The sequence below is a fragment of the Megalops cyprinoides genome, chromosome 18 (genome assembly GCF_013368585.1).
Source record: "Megalops cyprinoides isolate fMegCyp1 chromosome 18, fMegCyp1.pri, whole genome shotgun sequence".
Lineage (NCBI taxonomy): Eukaryota > Metazoa > Chordata > Actinopteri > Elopiformes > Megalopidae > Megalops > Megalops cyprinoides.
In genome coordinates this window covers 16793691-16816010 of record NC_050600.1, presented here as the reverse complement: position 1 = coordinate 16816010, position 22320 = coordinate 16793691, and the positions used below count along the sequence as shown (strand labels likewise).

At 44.1% G+C, this 22320-nt stretch overlaps 1 protein-coding gene across 1 annotated transcript in view; it reads right to left on the bottom strand.

Annotated features, from left to right (window-relative positions):
- Positions 1-22320, bottom strand: part of LOC118793634 (coiled-coil domain-containing protein 171-like) — a 73531-nt gene that overhangs the window by 41392 nt on the left and 9819 nt on the right. The window contains exons 10-17 of the mRNA XM_036551862.1: positions 19630-19732; positions 16926-17026; positions 14113-14202; positions 13653-13853; positions 9700-9867; positions 7198-7386; positions 4062-4563; positions 3823-3939 (exon numbers count right to left, since the gene is read on the bottom strand). Of these exons, the coding sequence (XP_036407755.1) occupies positions 3823-3939; positions 4062-4563; positions 7198-7386; positions 9700-9867; positions 13653-13853; positions 14113-14202; positions 16926-17026; positions 19630-19732 (1471 nt within the window). The remainder of the gene's footprint in view (positions 1-3822; positions 3940-4061; positions 4564-7197; positions 7387-9699; positions 9868-13652; positions 13854-14112; positions 14203-16925; positions 17027-19629; positions 19733-22320) is intronic.

The following is a 22320-nucleotide window of genomic DNA, read 5'->3' as shown; positions in this document are numbered from 1 at the left end:
TGCCAGCACAGACATTAGGAGGACATGGGGAGAAGCATTAACCACATTCAATGGCGTTCCAATCAATGAAGCGAGTCTGGGAACTAAAAACTACTTCCCATCTCTGAATGTTTATTGACATTTTCACACTTTTGATTTCCACATTTTCAGTACGAAAGGAATTATGCCATTCGTTGAAAAAATATGTAACTACCCTAAATCTTTAAAACTTAAAGCAAACTGGGCTTTTTGTGTGGTGACTTTAATAAAGGGTTTCTATTACATGCAGACAAACATCAATTTTCAAAATGCATGCAAATGATGAGTTCCCTGTTAAACTTTGAAAAGCTCTGCTAGCTTCCCACCTCTGAAATTAGCGCGGGTAAACAGCAGAAGTCAACCTTTAGAACTTCTAAAAGCGACTCCTTCACTGGTTATTATCAGGGGTCCTCCGGGGACCGGCTTTGGAAGCAGGCCCTCAGAACCTGCTTGACTAGCACAATAAAGCATAATTAGCGCAGAGACCGCGTTGAGTCACTGGCTCCCCCGGATGCCGTCCTCCCGCCACTGTGGGGAGCGTCCTCGGGCGGGGAGGGGTGGAGGGGAGATGGGGGGGGGGGGGTAGCGGACGGGTCATCTCGGCGTCTCGCCCCCCTAAACAGCCCCCGCTCCAACAGAGACGCCCCTCCATTTAGTCTCCCTGGAAACGGGCTGAGCATCACCGCTCCTCACAGCGCCTCCATCCCTGATGCCAAACTATTTATGTCTGGAAACAAGGTGCTATAATTTAGCTCGCATTCTGGGGCAATTAACATTTTACAGGCACAATTACTTCTTTCCCCATTGGGTCCCAGTAATCATCCTGCATGTGTAATGGGTTTATGGCCTTGATGCACCAAACATGTCGGGTTTTCTCAAGGCTGTAATTATTAATTGTGTGTAAAGTTGATAAATAAAATTGTCAGTGCTCTTAATACTAATTAGCATGAGATAAATTTAATGGGTTTTATTTATGATTTCATACACGCCTAGGCATTCATTTCTGGCAGCCCTGAGAAAAGCCCCCTTATCTGTCATATGTTGTCTTATATGTAATCTAGAGGGATCAGAGAGGGGAGCCTGCTCAACCTGAAGCTGTAAATACTTTAAGCACTTAGTGGGCACTTCTGGGGCTGCTGTATTACAGGCGATTTATAGGCTGCTCTTCTGCAGTACAAACGTCTTCCTTCACGCGCAAGCAAAAAGGTGTCACAAAAAGTCTACTGCCGTCTGTCTGCAAACCTGAGCCACACTGTCATTCAGAGTGACCCATACACATTAAGGTTGGGCACATACGCACGCACGCACGCACGCACGCACCCGCGCATATATACTGTTCCAGACATCAGAGAAGGACATGAGTTCTTCTCACAGCAATGTGAAGCAGTGCCAAGCCAAGATATATTTAACATACTTGCAAAATTCAACATATCCATGGCTTCCAAGTCTTCCCCAAGAGCAAAACAACCCACAGATGTGTTCTGGTCAACCAAGTGAAAGGAATTTCAATTTTTCATTTTTTTCAATGGTTAAGACATAGCCTGAACCACTGTGGCATAATGACTGATTAGCTGTACATTCCACCCAGTTAAATTAATCTTGTTCTTGGGGACTTGGCCTTTCATTTTTGTCTTTTATTGACACTGATGATTTTGATTTGATGCAATATACCTTCTTAAAATCATCACGTCAACCGCTCTCTGGCAGGTCCCATTCAATCATCACTCTTTCTTGCGTGTTCCCTTCATCTAACTGGGTTGCTAGTATTCAGTGATACAAGGTAGCAGAATAAACATTACAATTAAAGTTAAGGTAGAAGAACGCCATTTTACAAAACAGCATAAACAGTACTCTACACTTCCTGCTCTGACCCACTGGTTTACTGATGCAGTAACTGATATTTATTTTAGAACGGGCTATATCTGAATGCGCATACATAATGGCATAAAATGGCATTGATGACCTGATGACCTTACAAAGGAAGGGTTATGAAGCAAGAAAGGTGGATGCACTGGCTAAAGGGACTTGATCTCCCCCCCCGCAGACACAGCAGCTTTCATTTTCTCAGGATCTTTCATTCCTGCTCCCCAGCTGCAGAATTATGATTGAGTTTCAAATATTGGAGCTATTTCTGGCAACTCTGGTTGTTTGTCTGCAGTTAGGGCCACTTGGTAACTGCATGGTTTATACAATAGGCTTCTGTCAGTCTTGTTAATTTTCATCTAGCTCTACTCTATTGATTTTTTTCCCTCCTTAACTGTATTAATAATCACAGCCCTGCCATCACATCCTTGGCGTTGAATTCCAGAGCAGACACAAAAGGCTCTCAAATATGTCTAACGTACTTATTGAGTATGCAGGGTTGATTTCTATACAAAAAATGGAAGACATACTCGCAGTGACACCTCACCTCCAGCGAGCTTTACCAATTCTTTTTGTTTGTTTGTTTTGATTTAATCAATCCCATGGTTTCTTCTACCATCCACCGTAAAACTGACACTTTTGTAGGCTGCAGTTCAACCTTTGTCTTTAAACCTCTGTCAATTTTTAATGAGAGCTGTGCCTTTTTTATCAATAAGAAAGCGCACAAGAATTACGCTGCATTGAGGTCCCAGGTCACTTTGAAGCAGGGAGTAGAGGGTGTGGGGTGGATGTATGGTTGGGGGGGGGGGGGGGGGGGGGTGGTGAACTGAAGGGGGGCAGTTTTTTAAAACAATACCTCCAAAGCAGACAATATAGTATCTCAGACATGGGCATTCTCAAGGACTGAGAGGGATCCAGCAGGTAGCAGAGAGAGAGAGCGCTACCTAGACTCTTGCTGTGCAAGAGCACTCAATTATTCATTCAGCAGTGCACATGTCAAGGATCCTCAGACACACACAACAGCATGGCTGTGTACAAATCAAACGTTTCATTCATAGGAACTACCCACAATGCACTTGGAGCATTCTTTATCCCGCTATTGTTTTGTTATATATATACGCATGCAGTGGAAGGATATTGACAAATTCTCCTCCAGAGGAAAAAAGTAAGTTTTGGGCAAGTATGTTATTCCTGACAGAGTTACTTTCATTTCTCTCTTTTCCTCAGTCTCCTCCATTTTCATATCAGTCTATTTACTCTAGGTTTGAGTGTCCAATTTTTTCTACATGTATATGAACAGACACTAATACAGATCAAGTGTGTCAAAGTTTTATCTTGCTGGCGAATTATAGCATTCGGTTTAAAAGATAATACTAATGTGGTTTGGAGCCCTAGGTTTAACCTAAAGATCTTTCTGCAAAAGACTGGTGAAAGGCTCTTGTTTTCAGATGAATTATAACATGCTTATTGATTCAAATATTTAACCATTTATTTTTAAATATTCAGGGCAATCAATCTCATCTGCAATGGCACTTGACCCTTTTTGTTGCCTTTTTAGCCAAAAACAGAAAATGTTTTGTTCACATTTCCATCACTGCCAGTTTGGTATGATTCTTTTTTTTTTTTTTTTTTTACAGCATTGCAAAACATGTTTTAGAAATCAGTCAGTGGAATGTTTGTTTACTCACTCTGTCCATTACTCCTCCTGAATGCCGTTTGCATTTTTGTAGCCATTTGAACCGTTTCATACTAACAGTACCACCATATGATGCCACTCTTAACTGAGAAAGACAGCAGAGGGGTGAGTGGGGGATATCGGTTTGGGGTGATTTTGTGCTGTGAATTTCATCTGGTGAAACACATCGTCCCATGAGCTGAGGGCCTCATCTCATCCCCAGATCGTGGATCATTTATTCATTTAGGTGTTGACAGTTCACCCACCTTCTTTAGACATCGCGTCCTGAAGCTCCCCCATAGAACTGAGCACCAGAGCTAGCAGGTCTCTGCTGCGGAGCCACTGGAGAGCCATACTGCTCTGTTGCGCTGCTCTCCTCTGCCCTGCAAGAGCCAGAGATGTAGCACTCTTACAAAAACAACACCGCGCTTGCCGTTTTGTCTCTGCCTGCTCTGAGCCTCGGCGAAGCCATGTAAACCCACAGCTCTCCCAAAGAACTACTTACCGCTACAAGATTCTGAAGATCTGGCTTCTGCTGTAGAGACACAGAGAGCGGGAAGGTCACCCAAGCCCTGGTCCAGGGTGAAGAGGACCTGGGAGCGCTGCCCCAGTCTGCGGAGGCGGTTGGCTGCCATGACGGCGATGGCGCATTTCCGGAAGGCCCGTACGCGTCCTTTAGGCCGCTTCGCTTGGCCCGCGGGCTCCTCCCTGGTCTTGTTCTCCGCTGTCAGAGCGTCCACCAGGGACCGGATCTCACCCTCGAAGGCTTCGCCAGCGCCCACCTGCTCCAGCAGCAGGGCCTTCTGGCCGGTCAGGGCGCACAGCTGCGAGTAGAGCGGGCCCAGCGCTCCAGCCAGCAGGGCACAGGCGGCCAGGAGAGCGGCCCCTTCTCGTCTGGTCTGGGGAAGGAGGTTCTGAAGGCAGGCCAGATCCATTGCCATCTGATTCCTGATCCTCTCCAGGCTCTCCACTTTCTCCTGGGCCTCCTCTGCAGTACGCTGCCACTTCTAGAAGGGGCAACATTGCCAGACATCTTCGGTCCTGCGCATTTGTGACTTTATCATCAACCTCAATCATCCCAAAAGACAATGCAGTTAGTAAATCAAGGTCCTACTGATTCTGCAATAGTTTTCATCTAAAAACAGTCCCAGAGTAATGCAAGGGTTACACTACACAGGTCACTTCATAACCTGAATGTTACACTGGATTTTGCTCTTGAGCCATAACATACAAAGTATCCCTACCCACCATTATACTGGTGCACTAATAGTTCATACTGCACCATTTTTGTACTCTGCTTATCTCACAAATACAGTAAGTAATGCTTCCATATAGTTTAGCATCTCAATCTCTTTTTTTAATTTACACATTTTTATGTTTTAAGGGGACTTTTAGATGTCAAGTGATACATTATCCAAGGCCTAACCTTTAGTCTTATGATTAGTACACATTTATAACCAATGCAATGAGCAACATTTGACTTAGGTTATTTGTTATCTAATAAATTCAGTTAATGTACCACATATTGAATTTTCTTAGGAACTGCACCAGTGCATAAGAAATGCATAGTCAGATTTATCAAAGCACGCATATGCACTAATACTCTGTTTACGACCAAATCAGTTTTCCGCTGTGTTAAAAATGACCGCAAGACTCCCATATTTGGGAATAGGTAGGTGAATACCTACCTCAAGCACTTGGCCTGAAGATAACATAATTAAAAAACCCATTCAGTAACTTGCACAAGATAATTATAATTGTACATATTTTTTGTATTGCTGTCATCCACAGTGCTGTAACATGCATACCGAACTGTGCTTTCACATTCTGATAAACTTTAAGATTATTTTTACACTGTCTTTCCAGAACAAATGGTTCCAGCCTTCCACCTTTTCAGATGATACCCAGCTGGAAATAAGAACAATGGGCAAAGATCACATGACAATGGAGACATGAAGTCTAGTTAGCTACCCATTTTGTTTTACGGATCTGTCCAAATTACTTTAGCTAACCTCCTTTTTTCGTCATAGTTAAACTCTGGCTTATGTATGTATATATGTATGTATGTAATGACATAGCTAAGTACATGAAGTAGCTAAACACAGAGTACCATAGGAGCCACTCACATACACACCTACAAAATATGTTAATATCACTACTGGCCGATATCACTTTTCAACATGGCATTGCTGGCTAGCAATACTAGTAACCTAGCCGCACATGCTTCAAAAGCTAGTGAACAGTAACAAATGTTAGCAATATGCAGCTAGCACAACCCTCAACTTGACAAGCCTGGAGATGAACAATTAACTACAGAGGAGCTGTCTCTGCAGGCAAATGACAGGAAAATTAGCATGCATTTTGACTAATTAAATGCATGTTGAACCATGGACATTCACAATGAAAGACTGTTGCTGTGAATCAAATCCAGATGATATACACCTGCAGTTGGTCAAGGGGCTTCTGTAAATGAAAATCAGTCTGAGGTGCTAAATACATCCAAATTAAATTGTTTTCATATATTATTTTATAGTTATGTTACCAATTTCTGTTCAAAATAATGGTAGCCTTCTACCTGCATATAACAATCCTATAATTTACTATGCAGATTGTCTTAATAATGAAAAAAGCTATTGTTGCTGTCTGAAAGTTGTGATTCACTAGCTGAATAGCTAAACATCCACAGGTTGTAGGCAGGGCTAACAAAAAGTACCTGACACATTATAATATGGAAAGACACAGCAGGCAAAACCGCACAACACCCACACATCATTATGAACACAAAATAATAACAGTTGTTTCAAGCTGTGGAAAAAATACCAACACAGCCAAGTGAACCTTCACGGCTACTCATTGTGATATTTTGCGAATATTTGAGGGCTCAGATTCCATTCTCATCAGTTTTCACTGTATGAGCTACTTTTCCTACAGGATGCATTCTACAGGACTGAAATACCCGTGTATCCTGAATATTATTACAAAGACCCAGGGAAAATGCGTTCTAAACCGAATTTCCACTTATCCGACAGACATAAAACGTGTAAAGGTCCAGGTTTAATAGACCTTGCAATGTCTTCAAGTGAGCGGTAGCATAATGTCTTGAGGAAGAGCCATTTCTGGGGCATTGTATTGCAGGTCTGCAAACCCTGTCTCTCCCACTTGGGGAGTCACGTCAGCTCAGACGTAACAGCGTCCTCTGGGCCCAAACCTCTCACCTTTGTAATCAATGCAAGGAGAACAGCTGTCACCAAAACACTTTCAAATAGTCTTCCTATAATTTCAACTGTTTTGCTAGATGACCTTTGTAGACTTAGTTAGGCTGTAAGTAAATTAGACACAGTTATCTCATTTCTGATGAATCAACCACTCTTGTGTTTTAATTTATCCAAAAATGCATTAAATAAAAGCTCAAAATGACTAAAGAGCGAAATGCAACTCTGTTTCTTTGAAAAGCATAGTTGTATAGTACACACACATAAATGCGCATACACGCTAAGACACGAGAAGTTTCAGCATTGAAGCTAAACTTAATGTTTAAAAATTTAAATAGAAGACTTGACAGGCTGCTGTATTTGCGCAGTGCCCCAGCACGTTAAGCGAAGCACGCCGTGTGCTACACAGAGCTCTGGGTACTTGTGTACCTGGGCTCTGGCCTGGACCTCCGTGGTCAGGCTGGAGTAGTGCTCCTCCAGGTCCTTCCTCTGCATCTGCCAGTCCCCCTCCCTCTTTTTCATTTGCTCTGCCAGCTTGCTGAAGGTGGTTTCCTGGGTCTGCTGAAGCTCTCTCACCGCCTCACTCTTGTTCTGACAGACAAACTCCAGATGGGATATCTTGGGGGAGAAAAGAAAAAAAAAAACAAAAAAAACAGAGAGCTTAATTCTTCCACTGCTACCGAGACAGCGGTAACATTCTTCACCGTTCCCACAAGTGAAACTCTACCCCATCAGATGTTTTCTTTGCACAGAGATCAATGCGCTTTTCCTAAAGCCATCCTAATATTAAAGCTCAGTGACATATTTCCCCCGAAACCCGTTCAACTTCCTCTATCCTCTGAGGTATTTGAGAGCACACATGAAATAAATATCGCAGCGTGTTTATTTTTTCACATTCTTCACCGCTACAAATCTGAAGAGCTTTCGGGGGTTTTCAGCCATAATGAACCGCTTTGTTGCAGGTTTGTCACATTCACATCACATAATCTTAAATGGGGGAATCATCTGAAATATTAATTCTACTTGTACAAAATACAAATTATCCATCCAAACAAAATCTCAGATGTTAGAGAATTAGGCTTTGTGATAACCATTTGCAACTTCTATATTTGCTGTAAGCATGAGCTACACGCATATCTTACAACAGCTTGCCCTGAAAAGTAAATTGCATCATAAATGAGAATTTCAGAGTTAAAAACAAAGCAGCACTACATAACCGGCTAGAGATGGATTCCAAAAAACACAGTGCTCCCTATCTCCATTCTAGGATATTTTATTTTGAAATGGTCTGATCAATACTTCCCAATACTCCACCTCCTACAGCATCAACTCACTCTGAGAGAACTACACTACTTTCCAAAAACACAATCAGGCAGAGCATTGTTCCCGGATGTCGGGCTGAGAATCAATCCAAATCCTGACCTTGCATATACTTAAGAGACATGTGGTAGGAACCCCATGAAAACATTCCTAGTTTCACTGGCAAAACTCGAACAATGCGTTTCTCAAAGCAAAGCCAAATTTCATTAACCAAACTTGAAATGGTCGCACCCCCCGCTATCAAATTAGAAAACCAATAGCAGATCTTTGTTACGAAACCGTGTTTAGAATCACACTTCTCATGCAGGCGTAATGCTAGGCAGAAATAAAGGAGCCCTGAATCTCACGTGGAAATTAAGAGAAAGAAATATTTCAGCCTGTTTACTTCGGAAGTGCAAGTGGGATCATTACAGGCACCTGAAGACTGACCTGATATCCCCCAACACGCCAACAATCTACTGACTTTTTAGAGGTTGGAAATCGACATTAACATTGAAGGCACACTACACCAAACACACTGACAACAAAAAACGCAACTTTCCACCACAAAAGGCATTGAGGCTGTTTGCCATTTACTAGGAGATGCAATTCAGAGAATCATCCAGCTGACCTCTGATTCCTTACTGAGCGCATGCTGTTACATGCTTTATGTTGCTATGGAGCTCTTAAGGCAGTGACATCACGAGTTGCCAAAGTTTGCTGAATTACTAGGCACACCATCATGACTCTAAACAATGATCATCTGTGGCTGAACATACTGAATGAGGAGAAACAGCTACAGACGAAAGTCAACAAATGCTGACAAGCAAGGCACACAAACCTGATTGGTGCTATTTATTGCGACTTGTTGGAAGGTAAAGGAACAGATTTAGAGCGCCTTATGTGACATCTTCAGGCAGAAATGCAAGATGGGACGGTTCACACTAACCTCTTCAGTGTGCCAATAGCTGCACAAAATGCAACCTGACCAAGTCAGGTGCAGCGGTCAGGAAATATTTACCAGGAGCGCGCAGACAGAAGCTCCTTGTACACACAAAGGTGGACAGGAGATTCAGCACTGCCCTCATTTGGATGATTAGTGGAGAGAGCTCCTTGCTCTGGAAGCCTGAAGCTAATTACAGCGTCGCCACGGCGGTGCGATAGCCCCCTGAATGTGTGTACATACTGAATCTCCACAGCCCTGACAGGGAAAAACAAACACGCGGACTGGCCTATTGTATGGACTGCAAACACATCATAGCGGGCGCCCAGAGCTGGCTCTGTGTGCACTCCTATGACTGCTTCATCAGCAACCCTTAATTTATGTTCTGTTAATTAGGTCCCTGTGGCTGAGGCTGGCTGGTAGCAGTATCGGGTCCCATGAAGGGAAAGGGAAGAATAAGAGCGGCTCCATACAGACATCAGTCGCATTAACATGCCCTCAGCAATGGCATCAAACTGAGTTGTAGACAAGTCATAATTAATGCTGGTGAATTATTAATGTGGCACAGAGCTGTGTGCACGTGCGTTTGGATTTTGGGGGGGGGTTCTCTGGAAGCACACTGATGAGGACGAATGTCATCGCCTGGAAGCGGCAGAGCCCAGCTGCTGCGGCCCATCGCCCCGGCCCACCTTCTCATTAGCTCGGCTGAGGTCGGAGGTCAAGGCATCGGCGTGTTCCTGCAGGACGGCGCACAGCTCGGGCCAGGAGAAGCTGCCCAACAGGCCCTGGGGTTGTTTTATTAGCACACAGCCTGCTACCAGGCGCTGGTACAGGTCGTGGAGAAAGGTCAGCTTCTCCTGAGAGGAACACATACACGCATGCAGGCGGGCAGCCGCGTGCACACACACACCACAAAAACACACACACGCACGCACACACAGAGAGAGGGGGAGAGAGAGGGAGAGAGAGGGAGAGAGAGGGAGAGAGAGGGAGGGAAAGGAAAGGAAAAGAAAACAAAAGAAACAATGAAGGGAGAAAATATATACACCATTACAACTGGAGACAGAGGCAGGTGATTGTTTCTATCCATAACAGTGCACAGAAAATACAGAAGTGTATAGCCTTCACATAGCTTCATTTAAAACATAGATTGTGAATGCCTCATTGTACTTATTTACAAATCTGTACAATGACAATTTTTAGATACCTCTCATTCAGCTGTGGTTTATGCCACTTTGATTTTAATTTCTCATGTATAAAAATATTCTGACCTTCAACCAAGACCTGTACAACTCAGTGATTATAATTAACATTTACTCCAAGAGAAACAGTTTGATCACATTTTATAACACACACATTAAAATAACATACACAAAAGTTAATCTGTTGTATACACATTTCCACATACAAAGGCACGTATGCAAAATTACAAGGCATTACAGAGATTTTCACATACATTAGATAGGTATGGAACACCATTGGTGAAATATCTTGTGTCAATATGAGGGACAATATGTTTGATCTTGCAAGCGTACATGAAGCATGGCCATTCATTTAATCACTTAACCTTACACTGAGCTTTCAATTTTTTCATTACTTACTGTAAAAATTCTTAAGCCCTGAAAGATCATTGCAACTCTTAAATGTGATTCAGCTGAGAAAATGAAACAGAATTATACCCTCTTCCATGCATTATTAATGTTTGCTGGATACCAGCAGGAATAAATAACTTGTATTAGCACATATTCGACTGAAGTGCTCACCAACAAACTGCATTTTTTTTTCTTAAGCATATAAAGCTATAAGCTACCCTGAAGACATTTAAATTGCTAATCTTTGCATATTTTTAATACCATATAGACAATAAATTATTTAGACATCTGTCCAGATAGCATAATTCTTTAATTATAATAAAATCTTTTTTCTAATCTCCCTAACCTTGAACATGAATCGGTTTAATCCAGTGATGTTTTACAAGATGAAACCATAATTACTGTGGTGGTTTCATTATTAAATAAGATCAAGGACAACAAAAATGCAAGAGAAAAACAACATCGTCCTCATCAGAGGATTAAAGGCTATCATTTTTCTCATTGAAAACGAGGCCAATGCTCTGAATAGCAGATCACAGTAATGTGTGACATGGACAGAGACATGTTCAGCAAGTGATTCATATCTCCAGGACACCACACTACAAGGAGAGGATATTTAGCCACCCAAAATTCAAAGTTCCTGATTCATTCATCTCTCCAATGCTATGTGACGAACTTTATCCAATATAAGTATGACATGAAAACAGAGAACACGTATTCTGTTGAGGTGAACAAGAAAAATGTTCAGATGTTGTCGCTGATGATATCTGCACGTCTCGCATTTCAATCCAATCCATTAGAACACACACAATATTGTTACAATCTGTGCCTCCAGCAGGAGAAAGGTAACTGGAGTGATTTATTTCTCCTCCAATGGACAGCAGATGCGACATTTTTAGTCAGAAACTACAGAGTTAAAGGTGACAATAATTCTTATAACTAAGTATTTAGTAATAAATGCACATTGGTAGGTATGTTGAAAGAGAAACAGAAGCCTGGTCTGATTGCTATTTCTCCATCCAGGCACCTTTCAGTAATATAACACTTCATATCCCTTATATTTTCTACTTTCACCAAAAAATACAAGGTTTCAACCTGCAATGAAAAATTAAGAGAAAGAAAGAGTGCCCCTTTGAGGAGAAAGTTGCCTTCAGGTTCACCTCATACACACTGCACCAAACCACAGGGTACCCTGGCTGCCCACATTCTCCTTTATTCAAATACCTCCTGATTGTGACACACTGGCGGTGCGGAGGGGAAATGGGACAGACGGATTTTGTACATGGTGCAAATGGAAAGAATGCCTGAACCTCTCTCAGCTGGCAACCCTGCTCAATTTGTCCGCGTAATGGCATCAAGATGGGAGGTTTAAACCAGCCGACAACGGCTGGTTTCCCATGACATTTCTTAAGTTGTTCCAGCAGGATGGAAACCAATGATTAGTCTGCTAATACTCCTCCACTTCTTTTTTATTTATTTATTTTAAATGGCAAACATACCTTCTGCTAATTGCTAGGGGTGCTTTTTATTTCCGAAAATCTCATGTGTTGCTTTGGTTATACTGAATAATGAGTAAATTAAAAATGATTTAACCAAATGCCACCTGCGTATCTGGCTGGTCCTCACAGATGAAACATCCAGTCTTTTGTGCTTCACTGAGATGATTCGGCTCCAGACTTGTATGGTCCTAAATGACTGTTAATGGCCCCTTGTTAAAGGATACGCTGTTTATAGCATATGAGATTCAAACATACAAGGTATTCTTTTAACAACTTAATAAGTTAATTAGTTTGTTTCACTTAATTAACTACTGTTTATCAAAGGAATCTCTGCAAAAACTCACTATCAGCAATAGTTGCATTGACAGCCATACATTGGGCCAGGCTGGGGCTGAATGTGAAGGTTATCACGGGCATCAGCTGTGGAACAAATACCCTTCTTGCAGATTCTTTATCGATTATACAATACGGGCTTCCCCATTAGTGGGAATCTCTAAAACATATAGTGACGGTCTCCTTTATGCACATATATTGAATGGGTGTGTTTGTGTTACCAGTCCCTTTAATATCAGCTTTCTGTATAAAAGTCACAGTTACATTTCCTTTCAGTTTCCTTTGAGTCTGCTACCATCTTTTCCAGGTCAGATGTCAGAGGGAAAGATATAAGCTAAAACCACTATATATTCCGTGTCCCGCGTGGTTTGACCTCCCTATATGCATCGGCTGCTAACTGCATTTCACACTGCAAAAGAGCAAAGTCAGGCACCGCAGCCAAGGCGGACCTCAAACTTCAGACAATTCCTCAACTGGAATATGGATCTCAGCCAAGGCAGCAACATCTCTCTGGTGTCTCCTGCATTGACCCAACAGGAAGCCAAATTAATTCACTCCATCCCCATCAAATCTAATTAACACCGTCTCAAGTGTGGCTTAATCACAGCTTTTTCAGAGAAAGCAGTAATGTCATCCACCTTACAGGTAGAAACAAGACTTTATGAGAGGTGATAATAGCTTCGAACATTTTACTCTGAATATCACAGGCACTTTCCCTTGCTACGACACAGAATTCGAAAGACAACAGCTGGGTTCTGCTGATAAAACAGTCTTTAGTCTTTTAAGTGCACTGCACCAAAATATGGCTCACAAAGTTGGCACGCTTTGTCTAATGTAAATTAAGTTGAACTAGTCCGGGCATGTTGAAATTCTGATATGTGCACCCACACCCCTCAAGCGGTCACAAACAATCATCAAAGATCAGAATTCATGCCTGAAGGGTGTAATGAAGATAAAGAATTTCTTTTAAATATGAATAGTATGACATTAAATTCGGAGGATCGATGCACGATGCACATTCAAATTCCGAGTCACCGGCTCCACTAACAGCATGGCTTAAACGGGTGCCGAGGAATCGATGCATTTAAGAGCAGCTCAGGGGATGACGGGCGTCTGAAGTGGAACTTCTTTCTTTTGTTCCCATGTACCGGTTTGTGGGAAAAGTGGGAGAGGAGAGGAGAGAGGCTGATCAACAGAAGCCACTGTTTAGTGAAATACCTGGGAATCCTTCTGGTAAAGCTGGCTAAGCCGGTGGATTTCCCTCTCAGCCTCGGCGGCGCGTTCCCTCTCCGCCTCCCAGCGGCGTTGCGCGTCGCACAGGTCCGCCTGCGCCCGGCCCGCCTGCGCCTCGCTGTCCGCCCGGCCCGAGCGCAGCTGTAGCAACTCCTCGTTGGCGCGGGCCAGGCCGATGTGGGCTTCCTGAAGGGGTCAGAGGTCAACATCATTCTGCGCCAACATGGTGAAGTCTGGAGCAGTTCACTGCTCGCTGCTATTTTGGGAAGGGTAAGACAATGTAGGCAAAGAACCTCAATATTTTGGGAAGGGTAAGACAATGTAGGCAAAGAACCTCAATAATGTGTAAAAGCCCGCAAAGTGCTAACAAAATGCATCTTTTACATAGTTGAACATCACAATGAATGACAAATATACACTTGTGCAGACATAGCAATTTGCCTACCTCGATATTTTTCTTGAGGGTGCGGTTCATTTCTTCGTACAAGTCGCATTCTTGAGTGGCACTTTCATACATCTTTTTAAGATCCTGCAGCTGCACACAAAAGGGCACAGACGCTGAGTGTGGTCTCAGTTTATGAGCTCCTCCACTGTGCACTCGATACATCTGGGTCGTCTGTAATTCGGTTTGGGACAGTAGGCTGTAGCCCAGGCAGAGCACACTTTAAAAGCATTATTTCTCAGTGCCAGGTAACTCGAGCCCGGCTCCGAAACGATTTCTGTCACATTTTAAAATACACACAGCGCCTTTTCTCAGTCTTAACTGGAATATCAATGTGATCTGGCCATTCTGCGATGAACAGGAATATTGCTGCCGGCGCTAAATCAAAATATGCTACAAGCCAAACGAGCACAATTTCTTGCCTACACATTTTCAGCTACATCTTGTTCAAGACGTCAGTGGCTTGACAAATGCCGCCTTACTTCACGTGTATCCATTTAATCAAAACTTGTGCAGTGCTTAACTGAGAGTAGTGCTTGCTAATAAGCATCAGTTTGCACCACTTGCTCAAAGGCGACATTTATTTGACAGTTAACACTGGGAGATATATACTATTGATGTTGTTAAATATGAATTAGATCGTTAAGGCCAGAGGAGCCAAAGAAAAAACATATGTTTATACATAACTTCATGTTTACCCTTAAGTCAATATTTATCATCCAAACAGATGTACCAATCAAAATATATAAATCTCAGTATTTTACGTTTTTTTAATATAGTTCTTGACACATTTTCTTGTCTTGGGCCAGATATAATTTAACTTCAAAAGAGAAACGAATTAACTTGACTTTTAAATTACCAATAGCGTCTACATAACCACTGGAACCATCTGAGAAACACACCACATTCTGAACTGAATTCTGAACACTGAATATTTCACACCGCTAGTAAACCTGAAATAAAATAATTTATAAAATCCAATACAGCCTTAAGGAAAGTGATACAGGAGCTGTAAAGGATTCTTGACCCCTCATCAGGTTCTTCAGACGCATGAAAAACACAGCAAACGATGCCTGTGTGCATCCCCTCTGCTGAGGGGACTGGTGTGCTGCAGGGGCTGAGGACGGCCAGCCCTGGCCCACTTTGATTTTCCTTTTCTGTGCCTCGGTGTAGGTCACCGAGGAGCTGCACGGTCGCCGGCGCAGTAGGACACAGATCCGGGGTCAGTCAGTCACTGTCCTACGAGGGAGTCCTGCGGCAGGTCATCTGTGGAGCGGCGCCGGCTCGTTATTTATTTTCCCTGACAGTTCATTCTTCTTTCTGTCAGATCCCTCGCTGTACTACCCTTCCCAGCCACCCCCGTAGTCATCCCACCGCCGTCTCTGGCTCGCGCGCTCCGCCAGGAGCGGGCCGCGGCCAAGACCTGCTGAGTCGACCCTTCGCTCTGCCGAGGATCATGTGACATTCATCTTCGGCGGTAACGATTCACCGCGGGCACCGTGTTCCTACTCCCCTCCCAGGGCCTCAGCAGAGACTCGGAAAGCACAGACTCGGCGAGTTCCCCGGCCAGCTCAGGCCTTTCTCCCAGCCTTCAGAGGTGTAATTATTCCCCTCAGCTCGCTGGAACTGGGCTGCTTGCCCCCTCCATCTCCCTGGAGCGGACAGGACACGGCCCTTTCATTAAAAAGCAGCTAACGGAGGCAAACTACCACAAATTGAAGGCCCCCCTTTTCTTTGATAAATTGGTTTGCCTCGCAGGCTGCAAAAATGACAGGCAGAGGACAAAGATGGGAAGTCACAAATATGGTGAGATACAAGATTAAAAGGGAAAAAAACATATTTCAAACAGCACAAAAAGTATTAATAAAGCAGCTGGATCAGTATCACCTTAATGAAGACACCTCTCCACTTTTGGAGAATGAGAGTGGATTGTCAATGGCAGGGGCACAGATGTGAAGAAGTGGCAGGTATTACCGGTAACTCCAATTCGCGACGAAGAAAGGGTGAGAAAATAATTAATATCGTCTGCAGCGACCTGTTAGAAGAATCTCCAAGCCATTTTCATTTTTGTTCCTTTCAATTATAAAAGGCGCACCTTTTTTGCTGCTAAAAGCAAATTTAAAGTGACACCAAAAGGAGCAGAAGGTAATTAGCACAAGCTCCTTTAGCGCAGACTTTGATTAATAATTCAGCATTCCTCCTGGTGGTGGGGGTAATGTTCCTCTGAATTACACTTGCGATTGGAAGGGCCCAAAACGAGAGGGCAACATGTACAATTTATACACTTTTGAGGTGGTTTAAAAGTGAGAAACCTGACGTTCATTCCAAGCTATTTTGCTCAAAGCCACTGGATTAGAGAGCGTGGACACAGCTGGGCCTGGCCAGTCCTCGCATCCAGGTCTCTCTCCAGGAGAGCGGGACGTGGCAGCGTGGGGCTCACCAGTAGAGTGCAGTGCCCTCATCTGGAGTGGAACCCAACACAGCGACAGGGGGACACTGTGCTGTCACAGGTGTCACTTACTCTAAGTTACTCATACTCTGCATCCATTAAAAAACAGGAGGGAAAAAAAAAAAAAAAAAAAAAAAAAAAACTTTCCCCTGTACCCCGAATGTATTATAATTCAAGTTTCCTCTCAAAACAAAAGTATCTAAATTAGCGGAACTATTCCTGAGCTCCGCCTCTAACATGCTGCCGTGAGCCTTGAGCACACACTGTAATGAACCCTAGTCAGTGCAATGGCTAAAACTGACATACTTGCGGCTTGGTTGGTTTCTGCATTTGATTAAGGGGGTAAGTTCATCAGGGCAGGAGATACCTCTCTGGCTGTCCTCTCCAGGTTGTCCTGGTAATGGGTCAGTGTCCTCTTCAGACTGTCCATCAGGACAGATGGGCTATGCTTCCCTTCCCCTGGTTCTTCTGGGGAGAAAACAGTCAATCAAAGTCACCGCCAGCCACCCAATAGTACAGCCACAGCCACGCAGCGCGTCCGCGCTCAGCTGGTACCCCGCAGGGGGCGCTGGCAGAGGTACAGGCCCCTGGCCAGAACCTGGACTCAGAACTCCTCAAGACATTCATTTCTCTTCCCGCCTCCCTGTTCTCCTCTACACTGGTAATGCCTCTTGGTGGCTCTCTCAATAACAGCGAAACAGTGAGCCAAGTGTGCAAGTTCGCAAGGACAAGTGAATATAGTGGCAAGAACAGGTACAGTACAGTTATTTGGGTCCATGCTTCAGTTTGCCACAAAAAAAACCAAAGCTGGTAGTTTACCATCTAGAATTACCCTCCTCACACCACACCACAGTCCCTTTCTATTCAGGAAACTACTCTGGTAAATGGTCACCATCTGCTCCTCAGCTTATTAAACATATAGAAACTCACTGGTCATCTTTTACGTTACTATTGAATGAAGAGTTATGAAGCTGTCTTGCTCTACTTTACCATATGTTAGAATACACAGTGATGGACCGAAATCACATGTACTGCCTGCTGTAATGTGACTCCGCGCCCAATGTCCCCGGGCGCAAACAGTATCCAACATTTATCTGACAACTTAAACTCTAAGAAACACACGATTTTCCCCATGTCTTTTGGAATCTGCTGACAAAACTTCTGAATAAAAGTTCCAGAGGGCATACCCATTGTTATTGCTGTCATTGGACCCAATAATAATAATAATAAACTCAAACTCGAAAGCTCAAAGCTAGCGGTGTCACTGCGGACGGGAGTGCGGTGCGGTTTTTGATCAGGCTAAAGAGCTCTGAACACAGGCATTTACACCAGTCCCCCTGTGTGCAGTAATCTTCTGATCACCTTATATTCTAACTCCCTTAAAAAGTTAATGTGCTGATTTTACGTTTTCATTCAAAGTGATCCTTCCCAATCCCCTCTGTTCCCTAGGATACCAGGTTCATATTTGGGAAAAAAACAGGAGGCCCTTTGATCGCATTCCCCCGTTAAGGTTTAACGTCTCAATTCCTGACGATGCTGGGCCTCAGTGGCTTACTTAAGGCATTGGCTCGGCCCCTCTCCAAATGTGCCGCTCCTTAAACGAGGAGCCTCTCTCCCCGTTTACACCCGCGCTCATCTTTCAAGTTCCTTCGCTGGGTGCTGGGACTGTAAGCCCCAGATTTTGTTTCCCCATCTTCCCTCAATCCTGTTTGCCAAATAGAAAAAAAGGAGGACTAAGCCGGGTCTTCTGCTGCGCTCTGGCCCTAATCCCCTCTCCTTCCTTCCCGCAAATCAATGCAAAGGTTGTAAAAAGGTAAAAATGACTGGGTGCACCGTGGTTACAAAAAGTTACAAAGTCACAGTTCAGCACAAGGAGGGACCGAGAGAATGTGGGCTGCTTTGATCACCTAAGCTGAGAGAGCATCCAGCTCTTCAGCGTCACCGTTCTGGACACTTCCAGTAGTTAACATGCAGAACATACTGGAATTTGGAAGGGCTGTCTACTAATTATGAATTCCTCTGAGGAGGCAGGCAAAACTACTTTATTTCTCAAACTGTGTAAAAATTAGGGAAGGTAAGAAATGCTGGGTTTTGTGGACTACAAAATTCACACATTATTAGTCGAATGATTGGTACCCACTCACTACGGCAATGGGTTAAGCATACTGAGCATTTTTACAATCGTTTAAAGGGTCCGTTATTTGTCGGATCAGGAGACAAACATGAAAGCCATGTACCCATATGTGCATACACGTGAATTAAGACAGGCTTCAAAATGAGAAAAACCATCCATTTGAGAAATTAAAAAAACATGACAATGCAGAACTAAACCCAAGAACAAAACTCTCCAATTATAACAATAAAATACTGGCCTACTTGTTAAGCTTTACCAGTATCTGTTCTACACTCAAAAATGGAAATGTCTCCAGTGACATTCTCAAATACACCAACATGCATCTTCAGAATCTGACATGCTTCAACCCGGTGCATATCACAGGGCTTGAATGCCACCTTAAGGTTGGCCGCTCCCGGCACCATATGGAAGCCCACATCAGTTGGGTCAGATGTTACACTACAACCCTGAGCCTGGCCCCCATAATTAATATGTTGTTGTATTAAAGTTGAAGCGGTTGCTTCAGAAATGTTCCGTGCAACCCTTATTGAATACCTGACCTCCAAGTAGCTGAAGGTTGCTGTGGAATTTGGCTCGCTCAGAGTAAAACATCTGCTCCCCTTGCAGGCAGACTGTACGGACCCTGGTCTCAGCTGGATCTACAGCCCAGCAAGAGAGCCCTTTCCCTGTCCTACCACACTGACCCTGGCATTTAGAAATCAAATCAGGGGGCCGACAACAGCAGGTCCCCACTCCATCACCCTTCTCCGAGCCCAGCTGGTCACTCCACCGCTGTGAGGACTGCTTCTGTCTTGTCATCAAATCGGAGCCCGTCAGGGCAGGGGGGGTGGGCTGGTACGGGGGGTGCGTGTTAAGGCGTCTGCGCTATTCCCACAAAGCGGCGACTCTTGGAACGCTGACAGAAGCATCTGTCATCCCCCACCTTCAAAACACTCACCTGCAACCCGCGGGTCCGACACCGCACAGCGGTGCAAGATCTGCTCTAGCTCCCGCCTGAAGCTCTCGTACGACTCCTCTAGAAAGGTGTGATGCATCTGCGCCTGCAACACAAACCAATCACACACACACACACACACACACAGTTAACCACCATTCACCTCATTCTCTCAGGAGTGCCGGTGTCTATGAGTCAAAAACTGTGTATACAGGAAAAACATGACTTGCTACATTTTGTTCATGTGCTTTGAAACTGACTTTATACTTTACTGAAATAGTACAATACTGGAGTATTACCTACATTTAAGGAAAACAGCAAGGCATGTGACATGTCATTAAAAAATATTTATTGAGCAATATCTACAATTACAAATGACTACCATTTTATAGCCATTTAGCCATAGAGTTCAATCAGTGAAAAGTTTGAAAACGCTTGTTTTAATTATGCGCAGTTAAACAACTTTACAGCTATATAAGCTGGATAAAAGGTTTATCGTTTTAAACACCACAGCACAAAAACTTTCTGCTGTCCATTGTTATTAACTTAAAATGATTCTTTTCTTGACGGTACACCAAATACCACATTTTGGTCAGTGCAGAAGAGAAATATTTTCAACTTCAACGGGTACTGACCACCGAATGTTTGAACTAAATTGACTAGAAATATTTACAATGGCATAAAATGGTGTTCCAGCCATTATATCAATTGTCACCTACTTAGTCTTCACAAAATCTACCACGGCAGAACACAAAGAGAAGAGAGCCCCTAATGGCTACCTGATGCCATAATTTAAAAAAGATGTTGACCGGACTGGTGACTCTTCCATCAGCTTTGGTTGTGAACTCCAATGATGAGGAGGTGCCAGCAGCAAGAGGAAGCATGCCAACCTGCAGGGCTTCCAGAACAGGCACAACTCCCTTTCTACCCCTGGGCACAAACACGCTATCTGCTGAAGGACACCATCACTCACTTAACTCTGGGAAGGTGCCCTTCATAAGACATCACCCACTGACTGGAGCTGCTCCAACACTGAAGCACGGAAAACAAGTCAGCGAGAACCCCTCGGGCAACACTGAGAGCGTCTCAGACTGAACTGAGAACACCTGAAACAGAACCGAGAACGCTCGAGTCAGGACTGGGACCGCCACAGACAGATCTGAGAACGCCTCACACGGGAATGCCTAAAACTGAACTGAGAACGCCTCAAACAGGACTGAGAAAGCCTCAGACTGGACTGAGAACGATACAGGGTTTGATGGCCGGCCAACCTGGAAGATGCTACTCCTGCACCCATTATAGGGTGCAATTGACTGAAAGACATGGATTTTTCCAAGACTGAATAAGAAAGTGTTTTTAAGGCTGACTCAATTGTTAGAGATTATTGTGATTCGGAGGTTGCATAAATACGGCTGAAACCGAACTGACATCAAAATGAGGGAAGGAAGCTTGCCATTATGACAGCATCAATTAAACTAGCAGCCAAAAGATGATAGGTTAGCCTTTCATTATTCAGTATAAAAACATTCAGCTTCTGACAGATTTATAAGCATGATATTTTGGATTTCCAAAGTTAATAGCACTTAATCTTAGAAATCCATTCTCTTTTCTTGCCTTTCATTTTTAAAGACAAAAGGAAATTACAAAACCTTTTGCCATTATTTCTGTGCCCCTTTTGTTTAGATATCTAATGTCCTTTTTTGTGTCAAGTCTCTCTCCCAACTTAATCCAGGCATAACACCAGATACCACACGTGACCGAGTGCACCGAACGACCGCTTGACTTTAAAGTGCGGCGAGTTCCCTTCATCCTGCACCAGGCACGTCTCCTCGCTGCCCCAGAGCATTAGTGAAACGGCGGGATGCGTGGACCGGGTTCAGGGCTGGGAATCTTCCTGTCTCTCTTTCTCCCTCTGATCTGGCGCTTGGCAGCGGGTCTGCGGAATGCGGCGCCGGGGCTGTGCCAGGTGGACCGGGCTCTGAGCACGGGTCCGGGCCCGGCGTGAACGCGGCCCGCCCCGCCTGCTCCCAGGCGCCTCTGTGGAGCCCCGGTGCCAGCTGCGTGCGGCCGTCCCTCCCCCTCCCCCTCCCCCACAGCAAAGAGCCGCCTCCGAGCCGCGTTGTTATTCCGCGCCGCGCTCCTGCCCCGGCCGCCTCGACATGGCAGACAATGTACCGCGCTGTGCCCTTCCAAGAATGTGTCAGCCTCCCCGCTGAGACCCAAACACCAGTCCTGGGATGCAGAGGTCAGATGTGTGGGTTTCTTTGTGTAGGTCAGAGTTATTCCTGATTAATTTTCCTGTCCCTCTAACAGTCCCTCTCTTGGCCACTGTCCACCCTAATACAGCCATAAACAACTGTATTTTTATCCCAGCCCCAAGCATGAGAGGTACAAATGTTACCATCCAACATAAAACTGGTATTAATTAGTGCAAGCAGCAGAGTTACAGGACATCAGTGTCCGTTTCTGTATCATTCTGAACTGTGCACAGCTCACCACTGGGTGTCACTGTCTCTTCAATGTTGAAACTTGAAAAATACCGAGAATAAGGGGTTGATCCGATCCAGCTGCAAGGTTTTAAGATTTCATTCTCTAAATGCGGCACATTTACATTTCTTTCCCAGCTTTAGGCTATACGTTTCTATATGTGTTCAGAGTCAGACGACCATGCTAACATGTTACAATGTAACAGGG